The following is a 16997-nucleotide window of genomic DNA, read 5'->3' as shown; positions in this document are numbered from 1 at the left end:
TGATGTCGGTTGGTATCACCGTTTCGCTCCATAGACCATGAAAAAGGGAGTGTATCCGGTAGACCGGTTTGGGGTTGTTCTTATGCTCCACAACACTGATGGTATCTCATCAAGCCAACACCCCGGTGCTCTTTCCACTGCGTCAATGAGTCTGGGTTTGATACCGGAGAGTACCAGAGCATTCATTCTTTCCACCTGGCCGTTGCCTTGTGGGTGTGCTACTGAGCACAAATCCAACCGGATATTCTTATCCTCACAGAACCTTTTGAACTCCCCTTGAGCAAAGTTGGTTCCATTGTCAGTGATGATGCTGTGCGGGTATCCATATCGCAAGATGATATCCTTCAAGAATTTCACAGCTGTATGCCCATCACACTTTGCGATAGGTTTTACTTCTAGCCATTTGGTGAACTTATGCACCATGACCAAGATGTGAGTCATGCTCGCTTCTTGCGTTTTGAATGGGCCAACCATGTCAAGGCACCAAACGGCGAATGGCCATGTTAATGGTATCGTCTTTAAACCGGACGCTGGGGTATGATTTTGCTTGGCGTACCTCTGGCAGCCGTTGCATTTTCTTACCAAATCCTCAGCGTTCTCCAAAGCAGTGGGCCAATAGAACCCATGCCGGAATACTTTTGCTACTAGCGCCCTAGACGAAGCATGATGCCCACATTCTCCTTGGTGAATTTCCTCAAGCATTTCTTTCCCTTCCTCCGGTTCCACACATCTTTGAAGGACACCGGTAACGCTTCTCTTGTACACCTCACCATTGATGAATGTATATGCTTTGGACCTTCTTTGGATTCTCCTCGATTCATTTTCGTCGGCCAGGCAAGGTGCCGTTGATCAGGAATTCCTTAATAGGTTTAACCCATGATGGTATCTCTCGAACCAAAAACACCGGTGCATCTATCTCCATGCTGTCCACCGAGCATCGTCTTTTCCGGTATAGGCACGGCAGTCCCGAGCTTGTCGGAACGGTCCCGGGTTCGCCGGAGCGGCCCCGGGTTCCCTCCATCGATATCCATTGGCACAATGTGTGACTCCGGAACAAAAATTGATTCCGACTCGGGACTTGGCTTGATTGATGGTACCCTCAAGTGCGCCAGAGCTATTCCGGGAGGAATTTCTTGTCGGGATGAGCCTATCTTGGACAAAGCATCCGCAGCTTCATTTTCTGCACGCGGTACATGGTGAAACTCACAACCTTCGAAGAATCCGGCAATCTTTTGCACGTGAAACCGGTACGAGGCCATGTTGGCATCTTTTGCATCCCAATCTCCGGAACACCTGTTGTACCACAAGATCTGAATCTCCGTAGCAAATGATCCGGTGCGCACCGATTTCTTTTGCGACCTTAAGCCCATGGATCAAGGCTTCATATTCAGCGACATTGTTCGAGGCCCCGAAATGTACTTGCGGAACATACCGGAGGTGATCTCCTTTTGGTGAAGTAAGCACCACACCGGCACCCGAGACCCTCCTTGAGCTTGGATCCATCGAAGTGCATTTTCCGAGTATTCTATCTTCCGATCCGGCGGTTTGTATTGCATCTCCGCCCAATCAACAAGGAAATCAGCCGAGCCTGTGATTTTATGGCATCTCTTCTTTCATATACCGGTACGTATGGTGATATCTCGTATCGCCCATTTCGCAATTCGGCCGTTGGCGTCTTTGTTGCACATGATGTCGAGAGATGGGTGCTTCACTCACCACCTTCATAGGATGTTCCTCGAAGTAGTGCTTGAGCTTTGTGGCGGCCATAAACACACCATAGGTCATTTTCCGGAAGTGCGGGTAGTTTTGCTTTGAGAGGGAGAGCACCTCGCTCGGGTAGTATACCGGCCTCGCGGACGGTTTTTCCTTCCTCCTCTCTTTCCACTACCACAACGACACTCACGACCCGGTTGGTTGCTGCTATGTACAACAACATGGGTTCTCTTTCCAACGGCGAAGCCAATATTGGCGCGGTAGCTAACATTGTTTTCAGCTCTTTGAACGCTCGCGTACGCACGAGGGGTCCGGACGAACTTATCGGATTTTCTCATTAAGGCATACAATGGCAAGGCCTTTTCTCCCAACTCTGCTTATGAACCGGCTTAGCGATGCTAAGCTTCCGGTAAACTTTTGTATGTCCTTCAAATCCTGTGGCATTGTCATTCTTTCGATTGCCCGGATTTTTACCGGATTGACCTCAATGCCTCGGCTCGAGACGAGGAAACCCAGCAGCTTGCGGCGGGGACACCGAAAGTGCATTTTGCCGGATTGAGTTTCATCCGGAACCTCCTTAGGTTATCAAATGTTTGCCGGAGATCATCGATCGGGGTATCTTTTACCTTAGTTTTTATCACGATGTCATCCACGTACACCTGCACATTCTTTCCGATTTGATCAAACAAGCATTTTTGCATACAGCGCTGGTACGTTGCACCAGCGTTGCGCAAACCAAAGGGCATAGTGATATAGCAGTAAGCCCCGTGCGGGGTAATGAACGCAGTTTTTATTTGATCTTCTTTTTTCAAGGGAATTTGGTGGAAACCGGAATAGGCATCCAGGAAAGACAACAACTCACACCCAGCGGTTGAATCAATCACTTGATCGATTCGTGGCAAAGGGAAAGGGTCTCTTGGGCAAGCTTTGTTGAGGTTGGTGTAGTCGATGCACATGCGCCACACCTTGGGAGCTTTTGCCTCCAGGTTCTCATCTTTCTTCTTTTCAACCATCACCGGATTGGCCAGCCACTCTGTATGCGTGACCTCCACAATGAATTTGGCAACGAGCAGTTTGGTTACCTCTTCTCCTATAATCTTTCTTCTATCTTCAGCGAACCGGCGCAAAGGCTGTCGCACCGGCTTGGCATCTTTCCGAACGTTCAAGGAGTGCTCAGCCAGCTCCCTCGGAACACCTACCAAGTCTTCAGTTGACCAGGCAAAGATATTCCGATTCTCACGGAGGAAGGCGACGAGCGCGCTTTCCTATGCTTGATCGAGGCCGGCACCGATACGAACAGTGCGCTGCGGGTAGGCCGGATCCAGCCACAATGTCCTTTGTCTCATTTGTTGGCTTGAATGCCGGAGCGCTCGGACTTGCACTCATTGCCGCTAAGCTCGGCTGTGAGGATCGAGCCGGCGCAACAGCTGTTTGCATCCTTTTCTTTTCCTCCGCGATCACCAGCGATTCCGCTAGGTTCGATCCGGCAGACGCTGTCTCCAGCGAGACCTTGTAGTTTCCCACCACAGTTAGTGGTCCACGAGGTCCCGGCATCTTCATCTTGAGGTAAGCCGTATGGGTTGAGGCCATGAAGGCTGCCAATGCCGGTCTCCCCAGCAATGCATGGTATGGACTGTCTAGATCCACCACCTCAAACTCCAGATTTTCCACCCGGCAATTATCACGTCCTCCGAATGCCACGTCCACCCGGACCTTTCCAACCGGCGCGCAGGACAAACCCGGAACGATTCCATGGAAAGTTGTGCGCGTTGGCTGAAGCATGTTTTCTGTTATGCCCAGCATATGCATGGTATGCTTGTACATGATGTTGATGCTACTGCCATTGTCTATCAGCACTTTGCTGAACTTCACTCGAGTTTGTGGCCCTTTCATGATTGGGTCCACAACAAGAGCATATCCACCCGGATTCGGCATGATTTTGGGGTGATCCTTGATCGACCAAGCAATTTCCTGGTTGGACCACTGCATGTACTTGGGCACTGCCGGCATCACGGCATTTACTTCCATGGAGCGGCGATGCACACTTTGCCGGTCTGTTGGCTCAGTGACAAAGACAACACAGCACAGATGCGGATCTTCGTAAACATTCCGGCCTAAAGGTGCCGGTGGAGGTGGCTGGTTATCATTTTGCTCCACCCGGTTAACTTGCTGGTACTGCTGCCGGTTTGGCTGCACCGGTACGGCGTTTGGCCCGGTAAGCGGCGGTGGTGGCGGTAGCTGTTGCTGCCGCGGCATGTCCTGTGGCGGCCGTGCGTCTTTCACCGTTCCTTTTTCCATCAAGTACTTTGTCCAGGTACAATCCTTCGTCAGATGGTTTGACGGGTGTGCCGGATTCGGTGTGTGCCACCGGCAGGGTTGGTCCATGGCAGCTTCCATGGTGTATTTTGCGGGTTCTTGCCAGTTTCTTTTCTGGGCCCAGGGTTTCTTTTCCACCCATTGTTTCTTTGGACCCGCCCATGGCTGCGATCCGGTTCTTTGCCTCTGGCTGCCGCTGGCATCATCGTCTTCCTGCACAGCAGCGACTTGCTGCGGGCCATACCTTCGATCTGGGAAATCTTCCCTCCTCTTGTTGTTCCGGTTGTCCCGGTGCTGCTCTTGGCGTAGCTGTTCCGGTTCAGGTTGCAGTGCGGGCTGCGTTGGGTCTCCCAACGCATAGTTATCCGCCACACGTATCATCTCTGCCAACGTTGTCGGCATGTTTCGCTGCAGCCTTTGCCACAACGGCGAACCTCTTTTGCACCCACTGCTGAACCAAGCAATGGCCTGCGCCTCGATTATTCCTTCGCAAGAGTTCCTTATGGTGTTCCACCGGGCCAGATAATCCCGGTCTGTTTCGTTCGGGCGCTGCAGACACAGAGCAAGTTGCTGCGGCCTGTTTGGCCTCTGATAGGTACTGCTGAAATTGCTCACAAAAGCCTCCTCAAAATCCAGCCAGCCATTTATGCTTCCTACCGGCAAGTTGTTTAGCCAGATTCTTGCCGGTCCAACCAGAAACGACGGTATGATCCTTACAGCCCAACGCCGGTTTCCTCCTCCGGCTACGGTTCCTCCGCCTCCGCCGACGTATACCGCGGTCACGTAATCCGCGAGCCAATCTTCCGGCTTCGTAGTGCCATCGTATGTTTTTGTGTCGCGGGGCAACGTGAAGTTGCGAACCGGTGGCTTTTCTCTCATGATTCTTGGGCCAAAGCACTTTGGACCCGGAGGACCTTCCTCCTCGATCATTTCCGACAAGTATACTCTGTCCGGACGGTGCCTCGCATCCCGTTCCGGTAAGTATCTCTCTCCCAAGCGTTCTCCCAGAGGGTTCCGGTATGCTGCCGGTCGGTTAGAATCAGCTTCATCGTAACGTTCTGGTGCCGCGGCCCTTGCCTGCCGGTACCTTGGTGGAGGCATCTCCTCCTCATCATCATCATACGCTGCCCTTGCAGCCGGATAGTTTTGCCCGGTTTCATGTCCACCGGCATGATTGTTTCCGGCATAGCCTCTGGCGTAGCCTCGCTCTGCCCCTTGGCTTTTTCTACCGGCATCGTGTTGCCCGGCTTTCTGCTTACCGGCAAGGACCGGATCATACACAGTCATCTGCCGTGCGTTCACTTCTTTTTCTCTTCTCCTGTCCGGGTGGGGGGACGAAGCCTGCCCATGGGACTTGCTACCGGCATTCTTTGTTGAACGCGCGGATTTTGAGGCCGCGGCCTTGTTCAGCTTAGCCAGCTGCTCAGCGTTCTGCTGCTCGATGGTTTCCAACAGCTCTCTAACACGCTCTTGTTGCCTTGCCAGAGCCTCTCCGGTAAGCGAGTCACACAGATCTACAGCGGCCTTAGCAGCTTTTATGGTTTTATCCGGGCTACTGTACTTAGGCTTTTCCACGATGCTAACAGATGCAGAGGCACTCTTGCCGGTAAGAATCTCTTTGCGCAAATCTTGATCTAGGTTGCGAGCTTTTAGCCGGTTTTCCGGCATCCTAGCAGCATGCGCGCTAACAGAAGCAAAGCCATGGGCAGCGTTGTACTCACGTAGGGTTAGGTTCAGCTCACGCTGCGCCCGGAGAATGTCCTTGCCGCTCTCGAGCACCTTTTGGCGCTGCGCCTCCAGCTCCGCCTGAGCCGCTGTCGGATCGACGTTCTGTGCGATGGGGGTGGCGAGGACGTTCATTGCCGCCTGGAGCGGTGTTTTCGGTGGCGCGGATGATGCTCCCGCTGCGCCTGCGTCGCGCTCCAGCGGTGGCTTAGCCGCACGGGTCGAAACCGCGCGACCAGCACCTTCAGCCGCAACCTCCTTTCCTGCACCAGCCACACCGGTCATCATTACCTCGACGCTACCGGCGGCGCGACCAGCACAGAGCCATCTTGGCGGGTCCGGTGCCACCAGCACCGGCGAAGGCGCTGGCGCACAGGGACGGTGCCGAAGTAGATGCGGTGGCTGCCAAACTCGATGATGCGGCCGTTCTTGGGGAAGACGCCGCCGTTGGCGAAGCAGCCCGCGTTGTCGTTGATGAAGTCCATGGAGTAGAAGCTCTGCACAAGCGCAGACACCGTCCGCTCGCCGGCGAACTCGAGGAGGCCCGCCCGAATGTGTACTCCAGCATGCGCCACTTCATGCCCCACGGTGGGCGCCAACTGTCGTCGTGGTGAACAGACAGATGCCATAGGATGGCTTAAGTTGGGGCCGAATGGACGTATGAGGATTCGGGGGAGGGTTTGCGATTAGATGGGAAGAACTTCCGGATGCTCTCCTCAAGAACACAACCAAAGGCCGGTATGCAAGAAGAGAGACAAGAGGAAGAACTCTTTACTAGATCGCTAGCTTTATTGAACTCAACATGGTTACAAGTTTCTCAGTACACGGATCTCTCTATGGTCTCGTTGCGTCCTTCTCGTTCTCTTGTGGATCGCCTGCGTATAGAGGGCTGCCCCCTCTCCTTATATAGGGGAGAGGGTGGCTTACACAGGAAGAAACCCTAATGGCATCTTTGACTAGACAAACTACTTTACAAAGCTACTTTAATCATAGATGACACCGGAGTCCTCTTTAATCAGGGGCGCTGACGTCCTCCGGTTTCTTTGACCGTCACCCTTCTCTTTATCGTCGACCCTTCGTCAAAAGTCACTTTGCTTAGCTCATCTTGTCTTCTAGCTGCTGGAGAGAATCTTTGACCGAGTCCTGCCGACAGAGCTCTCCTTTCCGGTATCTTCTTTACCGGGATTCCGGTATACCCCTCTTGGGGATACCGGCTTAGCTCCGCTTAGCTAAACTCTTGACCTCAGGCTCCGGTATAAACATTAAACCGGTATCTTGATGGCACATGCCATCCGGTTTGGCATGCCTTTGGCATACCGGGGGTTATTCCCCCAACAAGAGTGAACCAACGAAATTGTTTGAAAAGACTTCATTCCTCTAGAAATGTACGTGGTCCACCACGGATTTTCATAAAAAAGAATATTAAGGATGCGCTGGACACCCTTGCTTCAACTTAATGTTAAAATACTTCTCTAGAAATGTAGATTTCCTTTTGCAATGTACAATGCATGAATACTTATCACCCTCGTGCAAGTGACGTCATGCAAATTACAATACTTTTAACATGTGCAATATTTCTCAGTTGTATATCGATCGAACCGACTCTGAAACAAAACAAAAAAAAAAACCACATCGAGGACATATTAACGTCTGCCAGAAGAATAAATGGAACATAGCAACGGACCCGAAATAATGGAACCAACTAATTCCATATGATGGTGCTCCAACATCTACATGTGTAAGATCTTTTTTTTTTTCCTACGAAGAGAATCTCGAAAGCATAATAGCTGTGCAATGGAGAATGATTCCATTATGAAATTTATGTGTGCACAGCAAGAGGGATATACTCGTGCCATTTTAAAATGAAGATATAGAAATGCCATTCAAACGAGAGAGACAAAAATATAGCATTGAAAATGCCAAAACAAAATATCAGGCTAGGGTTTACGAGGGCCCAGGCGCAGCCGCAGCCGCAGCCGCTCTCGCCATCGTAGATTTTGGCTCCGCCTTTATTCCCCCGTCCCCCGCTCCTCCTCTCGTCCACCCCCTCCACCCATCCGCCGCCTCCCAACACCCTCCTCCACGAACCCCAGCGGCGCACCGCACCGCACCGAGCTCGCCGGAGGAGAGAGATGGGCGGGCCAGGCCTCTACACCGGGATCGGCAAGAAGGCCAAGGGTACGTGCCCGCGCGCGCCTCCCCGCTCCTCCAGCCCTTTCGCCGCCGTTCTTGAATATTTTCTCCGAGCTACCTTTTCTGCTGAGATGCGTTCGATTGACGTGCTCGCTCGGTGGCTGCAGATCTGCTGTACAAGGACTACCAGACCGACCAGAAGTTCACCCTCACCACCTACGCCGCCAATGGCGCCGTAAGTTCCCCGCCCCTCGTTGCTCCGTTTTATCAGGTTGTAGTGTGGTCCGTCGTGCGAGGTAGAGGCGTGGTCTGATCCAGGCTGTAGGAGGTTGTTGTTAGGGTTCTTGATCTGTTTGCGCGATTTAGTCGTTCCACCGCTCGATCTGGCTGATTGATCGCTGCGCGGTGGTTTTGGCGAGCTGTGGGTAGCGCGGCGGTATTCGGATTGTTGTTGCTGCTTATGGCTTTCTGGTTCGTCGTAGCTTTGCATTTGGTTGGTGATTCTGTTGGTTCGTACGTCGGGGGAAATGGGTGTAACTTAATTGACATGGTCCTGAATTCATTGTGTTGTTGTGGCGCGGTAGCTTGTTATAGAAAATATGCTTAGGAAGCATTAGTAGGTAGGTTTAATTTGTCATCAAGTCATCAGCCTATGGTTGGAGCCTGCACAGCAATAGCTGCTATACTGTTGCCAGTGATGAGCAAGCGCATACACCATCTTATTGCATTGAATCTTCCAGGGCTGTATGCTGGGTTTTCTGTCATGGTCGATGGTTGATCAATGAATACAGTCTTAGCTTTGATACTAAGGATATGGGTTGATCCAGTACTGATCAACAACGGAAATTTTGCTTCCATCAATGTCATACTCTTTGACTTATGATGCATTTTGCAAATCAGCATGGTGGACGCACCCCATTCTTAGAACAACCTTTGCGTGAAGGGTCATTATAATGAAATAACATAGTATAGTAGTATGTGCTTCACTGGTATAATGCTCTGCATATCTTAGTTTTCACTTGATATTACCTTTTCCTCTATCACATGTTATTTAGCTAGATGCATGTAACTGTATATAAGCTCTATGGTTTTTTTTTACATTCCTTTGAATTTCTCTATGCAGGCAATTACTGCTACCAGTACAAAGAAGGGTGATCTGATACTCGGTGAGATCCAGTCACAGATCAAGAACAAAGGAATCACTGTAGATGTGAAGGCCAACTCAGCATCTAATGTACATACCTCTCTCTGTCTCTCGATATATACTTGTATCTGATATGTCAGTATTGTTCAAACAATTCATTCAATATCCATACTTATGATGAAATAACTTTGACCAGCTTGCTGTCTGACTGACTAGCATTGAACATTGTAGTTCATCGTGACTTCGAAGTCCTGGTACTGACTGCGTTGATCTATTTGGCAGGTTATTACTACAATTACCGCTGATGAGTATGCGGCGCCAGGGCTCAAGACCATCTTCAGCTTTGCTGTTCCTGATCAGAAATCTGGAAAGGTAGTGTTCTGACCCTCAATGTGTTCGTTTTGTAACTGGAAATTTTGTTGCTTAGTTCGATTTTTTCCCTTTCTTTGCAGGTCGAGCTCCAGTACTTGCATGATTACGCTGGTATTAATGCAAGCATTGGTTTGACTGCTAATCCTGTAGTCAACCTCTCTGCTGCATTTGGAAATAGCGCTCTAGCTGTTGGTGCTGATGTCTCACTTGACACTGCCACAAAGAATCTGACCAAATACAATGCTGGGCTTAGCTACACCAATAAAGATCTTATTGCATCCCTGAACTTGTGAGTTTTCAAAATCTAGCTATGTAATTGTTATTTCTAAGTTCTACTTTACAATTCTTTGCTTATTTGATCTATGTGACTCTTCATACGTAGGTACTAGTCAAGTAAATAAAATACCCTTCAAATCAGTCACCAATATGTTTATCTTGTTTGTAGTCCATTATGTTGCTAAACTCATACTTCTTTGTTTTGAAGTGTGTAGGGTGTAGTATTTGTTAGGCAGCTAACTCGTACTATTTCGTTTTGAAATGTTGGGCATATTTTGACACTCCATATTTGGACTTTGACCATGAAGCTTTTGTACTCTGTACTTAATCGTTCAAAATTCACAATCATAACCGAGTGCTTTTGGTTTATTTATTGGCCAAAGCATTGATTTGAGCAGTCAAACTATGCCTTATGTTTTGAACGAAGTGAGTATGCTATTGAGATTGCAAATTATAACTTATCTGACAAGTGGTGTTGCTGTCTGCTTGTATTAGATTAAATAAATGCAAGCTAGGCATACCAGGTTGAACTAATTCAACATTGATCACTACTCTAAAAAGTTCAGATGCTGTGCAGTTTGACTTCTTTAATTGAATCCAAATGGTATCTGTGAATATTAGTCTCATCTTATTTTTGTTGGTTGAATATTTATGTTGCTGTGTGTGAGCTTTGTCTTGATAATCAAGATGGATAATGAGCTGTTCCAATCTATGAGGGACTAGCATCAACTCTGAGTGCACTGCTAGCCATGTTCCACGGTTGATGTAAGTTTTATCTTGCAGGAACAACAAGGGAGACAGCCTCACTGCATCCTATTACCACATTGTGGAGAAATCCAACGCAGCTGTTGGGGCGGAGCTGACCCACAGCTTCTCGAGCAACGAGAACAGCCTCACCATCGGCACCCAGCATATTCTTGACCCGCTTACCCTCGTGAAGGCCCGCTTCAACAACTCTGGAAAGGTCAGCACGCTGATCCAGCACGAGTTCAGGCCGAAGTCGTTGATCACCATCTCTGCGGAAGTCGACACCAAGGCCATTGAGAAGAGCTCCAAGGTCGGCATTGCTTTGGCCCTCAAGCCTTGATTGGTGGTCATCGTAAGCTCTCAGGACGTGCCTCGGTTTCGGATGAAATTGGGGCGAGTTGACAAGACCCTGTCCTTCGGTTGCTGTTGCAGTCTGTTAGATTTGAAGAACTGCCGTATTTCATTCTGAGAAATTTTGTCTTCGTCAGGTGTAGTCCGTGTCCATTGAGCAACCTACTGCAATAATTCAAGCTCTGAAAAATTCTGAACTTGCTTCGCTACTCGTCTTGTACCATTTTCGCTCAAATTTCAACAGCCTGCAGTGATACTGTTGATGCTTGCATGTTTTTTTCTTCTGCATGCCAGTTTGTGCAAGTGGCAGCGTGGGCTGTGTAATTCCAGCAAGGGAGATAGACATCCTAGGCCGATCTAGAGCAGAAGTGAACGGCTGATTGACTGTCCACGTCGCGAAATGGTGTAGCCCAGCCTGTATTTCACGTGGAAATTACGAGTTTGCCACTTATCCCTGTGAGAATCGTGTCTTATCTCCTTCCGTTTCCCTCGCGACGAAACGTTGACGTGCGCGGGGCACTACTGTCTCTACCGTACGAACTTCGCTCCTCCTTCCATTACCTGGAGTACTGAGCTGGACACGCTCACAGCCTCGGCAATGGCGCCGTCGTCGTCGCTGTACTCATCCGGCCGCCTCCTGCCCTCCCGCACGGCGTCGACGCCGAGGCTCGTGCGTGTCACTTCTACTCTGCTCAAATTTCGTCACTTCTATTCAGCTCAAATTTCTTTTCTTAGCCGGGCGCGCTCAGTTAGCTAGCTGTGTTCACCTACTGATATGGCATCATCTTTCTTGCTTCGTGTGCACATATAGATCGGGCGGTGGCTCCGGCCGTCCTGCTCCCTGGCCATGAACGGCTGCGCGGCCGGTGCCGGCGACCGGGGCGTGGTGAGCCTGCAGGAGACGCGGGTACTGCCGGCCGCGTCGGCACCGCTTGAGGCGGTGGGGCAGCTCAGGGCCGCCGTCGCCGCGCTCAACGCCGACCCGCCGGCGTCCTCCTCTGGCATCGTCCGCATCGAGGTAGGTAGCATAAAGATATCGCCAGTGGCTTACGTTGCCCTTGCGTTTAACTGTAGTTTAAAATGCGCGCGCGCACGCAGGTGCCGATTCTGCAGCGAGGAGACGCCATCGAGTGGCTGCATGCACACAGGCAGAGCTCGCTGCCGCGCTGCTTCTTCTCCGCCCGGGCGCCGCTACCGGACACGCCGGCCATCGCCGCCGCAGACAGCAACAACGGCAACGGCTGCCACAAGGAGCAGTGGGAGCAGCCGGTGAGCGTCGCCGGCGTGGGGTCGGCGGTCTACTTCCGCGGCACGGATCCCTTCTCCCTCCGCGACTGGCGCGCTATCAAGAGGTAGCGTTACCCACCACAAGTAGCAAAATCTCACTACTCGATGAACCATGTCAGCTTGGTCAGGTAGCTCACGATGCTGTTCCTCCTGTTCTCCCTGTCTCTGAAGATTTCTTTCGAGAGATTGCCCGCTGATCCGTGCGTACGGGGCCATCCGTTTCGACGCGACGAGCGACGCCTCGGTCGAGTGGGAGGACTACGGCGCATTCTACTTCGTCGTCCCACAGGTAAGTTCATCTGAACTTATGCCAGTTTCATTTCAACCGAATGGCCTCTTTGAAGTGTGTGTACACTGCATTGCAGGTTGAGTTCAATGAGCTTGAGGAGAGCTCGGTTCTTGCAACGACGATTGCGTGGGACGACTCGCTCTCTTGGACATGGCGGACCGCTGTGGAAGAGCTCCAAGCAACATTGCACAAGGCATGCATTTTTTTTCTTTTCCTGTATTGTCATGGCGAAGATAAACAACAAGTCATCTAAAAAACATAGAAAGAAGAAGATGGCAACCATTGATTTGTACTTTTATGCAGATATCACCATCTTCAGCTAAGGTGAACAGGTCCACCCTACAAACAGCCATCGTAAATCTTAATCATGTCCCCACCAAGGCGTCCTGGGATCTTGCTGTTACTAAAGCTCTTCAGATGATCAAAGGGAGACAAACGGAATTAGTGAAGGTAAACAATTCATTGATTTCACTATTTGCTAAAAGAAAAACTAGCCAGTCTTGTCTTTTCACAATTATATAGATATTGAATTCAACCAAATTTGTTTCAAATCTGACATTTCTTGCCAATTCTATAATTTTCAATTAGTTGCGAACATACATGTTTCCCATTTTTCTTCAACACAGATTCTGAATTTGCCAGTGAAATGTGTGCTGCAGGTTGTACTGGCAAGGTGCAGCAGGTACACCACTGATACTCGCATTGACCCTTTGGAGCTGTTAGCTTGTCTGAAGGTATGCTGTATTGTTGTTCCCTCCTCCTGATGTATGTAGTCAAATCATCTAGTTTATGAGAAGATAAATCTGTGACTCTTGAGTATACAGGTCGAGGGCCAAAATGCCTACCAGTTTTGCATACAACCACCTGACGCTCCTGCATTTGTTGGCAATAGTGTATGTCTTCTGAAATGCACTTTATTTTTTTACTTAATACCTGACATTCCTTTGCATCAATTATATTCGGAATCCTTGTTAGAAATCGTCTTACTAATTATGCATTGCATGTTTATATGTGTACGACCTTCATTGTTAAAAACCTTTGTGCTAACTATTGCTAATTTTATCCAAACATTCTGAATAGCCAGAGCAACTATTTCACCGGAAGTACTTGAATATATCTAGCGAGGCTTTAGCTGGTACACGAGCAAGAGGGAAAACAAGGGCTGATGATTTTCAAATTGGCCAGGATTTGCTTCTAAGGTTTGTTCACCTCTTTGTGTTCATAATCATAAGATTAACATGTTTCTGAAGTTTTACGGTGATATCAGCACCTTGTATGAAAACTGACTGGTTAGTGATGTAAATAATTCGTGCAGCACTAAAGAGGATACTGAATTTACTATAGTGAGGGACAGCATAAAGAAGAAGCTTGAGGCAAGTTAAGTTTTATGGTCCGAATTCAGATATGATCCTGTGATAGTTTGCTTTGCTCTTGGTACTCTGAAGTAATGCTTTTCAGAAAATAAAATAAACAACATGGTTACTACAGTTTTGTTGAACCAGTGGTTCTGATCTGATCTGCAGATGATCTGTAATGAGGTTGTTGTCAATCCCAGCAAAGCTCTTCGGAAACTTCCTAGAGTACAACATTTGTCAGCCCAATTAGCTGCAAGATTACGTAACGAAGACGATGAGGTAATCTATCATCAGGCCATCCTCCAGCAGTTGTATATGTTCGCATTATTGGGATATTCTTTTTCCTTAGATAATTATAAAAAACTGGGTGTTGTTCATAATTTGAATCTTGATTCGTTGTGTTGGCACTGCAGTTTGATATCCTAAATGCTCTTCATCCAAGTCCAGCTGTTTGTGGCTTGCCCACTGAGGAGGCACGCCAATTCATACGAGATTATGGTGTGTGTGTGTGTGTGTGTGTGTGTTACAATATTATATTCAAATTAACGTATGCTATGGGTGTCATGTATTTACAAAATATGCAATCACTTGCCACTGATGGCGATCACTGCTCTCTTTGACGTTGTTACAGAAATTTTCGACCGTGGAATGTATGCTGGACCTGTTGGTTGGTTTGGAGGAGCTGAAAGTGAGTTTGCTGTTGGGATTAGATCAGCACTACTAGGAAAAGTAAGTAAAAAATAGTGTTTTATAAAATTTGGAGTCTATAGTGTTCATGAACCTCGTCCTTGTTTTTAACTTATGCTAACTAAGAAGCATATAGTCACGTAGCTATCTTGTATCAGGGCCATAGCACTTTAGTTTATGCCGGTGCGGGGATTGTTGAAGGGACAAATCCATCTTTTGAATGGGATGAGCTTGACCTCAAAGCATCTCAGGTATCTCTGTCCAACGAGACATGGATTCTGTTGCTGACATCTATTTCAAATGCTAATGCCACAGTACGTGTTTGCAAATATTTTCAGTTTGCCAAGTTGTTGCAATATCAAGAACAACATATTTGCTACCACTAGGTGGGAATCATGGGGACATTGATTTGAATTGTAACTAGTAAGTCATCAGAAATTTGAGATTACCGTGACCAATAAATGCAAGGCGACAAATTAGCTCATCTCAATTATATAGAAATGTTCACAACTTCAGTTTCTGATCTGGCAATAATACCCCTTGTGTTTTAATTATGGACTCCTTTTACAGGGAGTTTTGATTTGATGGGAAGATTCTCAAGCGAAAGTTTCTCTCGGTTTCTGGGCTTATGTGTGCTTGTGTTCTATAAATTTCGAAGGATTGTCTTGTTGAAACATTATTCCACCGAATAAAAATACTTATGCCTGACCATTCAAACAAGGAGATGACGATAATTATAGTGGTGAATACAATAGATTCAACGAAAGCATTCTAGATAAATATGTATAATTGTAACAAGTCAGTTTAGAGCGAGTGTATATCAAAATAATTTGAGTACTTATCTGGCCTAGTGGTTTCTCCTATAATCTCGATGTATCTTATTACAAGGAAATTGGTCAATGGCATAGATCGTGCATTCATACCCCTAGAACATATATTTCATTTTTTTTCTGCAGAAGAGTTGGGGCCCATTGCCTGAAACCTGCCAAAACAAAACATATCTCTCTTGTGGTGCACCACAATGACAACTATTCATGTCCAATGCCCCTTAAAATCCAGTGATTTGCTTTGGATATTTGCAAGTCACCGCCATCGTAAATAACCCATATCATTCTCAGCCCGTATGCACAAATTTAGGCCAAACTTTTGAGGAATTGTCCAAAAGAAAAACTTGTAAGTGGTATTAATGGTATCTTGTTTTCTTAAACTATAGACTGAGGCTTTGCCTCAGCAAGTTGTATCCTTATGAGTTACTAGCAAAATACCCATGTGTTACTATTGGCAAAAACATACGAAGTTCGTCAACAATTTGTATTTCATTAAAAAGCATAAGTTAATGTATAAATGTATCGTTGTTTTCACGAATGCATTCAACTTTTACCTCACATGTACTAGCGAAGGGTCTTGGAGACCATCCTGGGCATTGGCCCGGTCTTCCAACATTTAAACCAAGCTATTTGGCCTATTAAAACAAGTAAATATTATCCAATTGGTGACATCTGCCTATTCGGCCCATGCTTGCCCTTTGGGCTAAGCAATCGGCCCCTCTTGGTTTCGGCTTCACGCTCCGCCACTACTCACATGTCCTTCTTTCAACCAGAAAATTTCATACTCCTCTACCCCGCTCCAGTGTCTAGATTTGATAGTTGAATAGCCGAACCGGGTTTACAGCTTGATTGCATGTCATGGATAAGTTCACTTGGTAAAAGGTGGAAAAAGAATAAATGCACAGACTTCCTTCTTTGCTATATATACTCATTATTAATTCTATGTGAATAAAAAAGTCACACAAATTAATATACTTAGGCAATCGAAGTGCAAATAAGACCTTTATTCAAATAGATACATCTTTGTAGATAATTCTGAAGAAAGATGACATCACAAAATAGTAAATATTTAACATTCTACCTTAGCATTATAAGAAGAATAAAATAAATATATCACATCTATACACACCGATTATTTGTTCACTTATGTAGTACAGATGTGTTCATGTATATCTCACCATCCTTCAAATTTTGAGCTGTAAACATATATGTCAAAGAAATATATGTTTATAGAGATAGTTCTGGAAATATCATCCTGAACATGACACAAATGACGAAGGAAATCATCAATGCCACGGAACAATGCAAGAAGTCCCTAAACACAAGTCAACACAATCAATTATTATTATATAACAATCTTTGTAACCATTTTGAAATCTCGTATAACCATTTTCGCAGATGAAAATGTAAGGATATAATATGAGATGAAAGTTCATAACTAACCTTACAAGCCGATTTGCGTGCAAAATATTTTTTTGGACTGATAAAATGCTTTTGCATTTACTATACATTTTTTTTATATCTTAGAAGTATATTATTCTTCTCACTTACCGTTCTCACATGTTTTTTTATGAAGAAATTAAGTGTTTTGTTCATTTGTATGTTATGCTCTCTCATCATTCCACTAACATATCTCACAGTACCATAATTTGCTAATGTCCTAATACGATGGATTTCATGATGGTTTAAAAATTGTACAAATTTCTAATTTCAAAGAAACATTCCATAAAGTGTAAGCGTGTGGATGCTAATTATCAATTCCATGCACTGTGTTG

General features: G+C 47.0%; 2 protein-coding genes across 2 annotated transcripts; both read left to right on the top strand.

The window, feature by feature from the left end:
- The first annotated feature begins 7796 nt into the window (after positions 1-7796).
- On the top strand, positions 7797-11048 carry LOC124651466 (mitochondrial outer membrane porin). Its single transcript, XM_047190558.1, has 6 exons — positions 7797-7932; positions 8055-8122; positions 9011-9121; positions 9314-9403; positions 9484-9692; positions 10463-11048. The coding sequence occupies exons 1-6, from the start codon at positions 7887-7889 to the stop codon at positions 10764-10766; spliced, it is 828 nt and encodes a 275-aa protein (XP_047046514.1). The 5' UTR covers positions 7797-7886; the 3' UTR covers positions 10767-11048.
- A 226-nt stretch (positions 11049-11274) lies between these two features.
- Positions 11275-15100, top strand: LOC124651465 (isochorismate synthase 2, chloroplastic-like). The gene is made up of 16 exons (XM_047190557.1): positions 11275-11447; positions 11589-11795; positions 11876-12129; positions 12236-12353; positions 12430-12546; positions 12657-12803; positions 13013-13087; positions 13178-13246; positions 13434-13552; positions 13669-13726; positions 13877-13987; positions 14122-14206; positions 14340-14437; positions 14554-14646; positions 14734-14818; positions 14966-15100. Exons 1-15 carry the CDS (start codon positions 11376-11378, stop codon positions 14779-14781), a joined length of 1671 nt encoding a protein of 556 aa, XP_047046513.1. The 5' UTR covers positions 11275-11375; the 3' UTR covers positions 14782-14818; positions 14966-15100.
- The last annotated feature ends 1897 nt before the right edge of the window (positions 15101-16997 follow it).

This window comes from Lolium rigidum, chromosome 5 (genome assembly GCF_022539505.1).
Source record: "Lolium rigidum isolate FL_2022 chromosome 5, APGP_CSIRO_Lrig_0.1, whole genome shotgun sequence".
In the NCBI taxonomy this organism is placed as follows: domain Eukaryota; kingdom Viridiplantae; phylum Streptophyta; class Magnoliopsida; order Poales; family Poaceae; genus Lolium; species Lolium rigidum.
The sequence above is the reverse complement of the archived record's forward strand: the minus strand, read 5'-3'. Positions and strand labels throughout refer to the sequence as shown.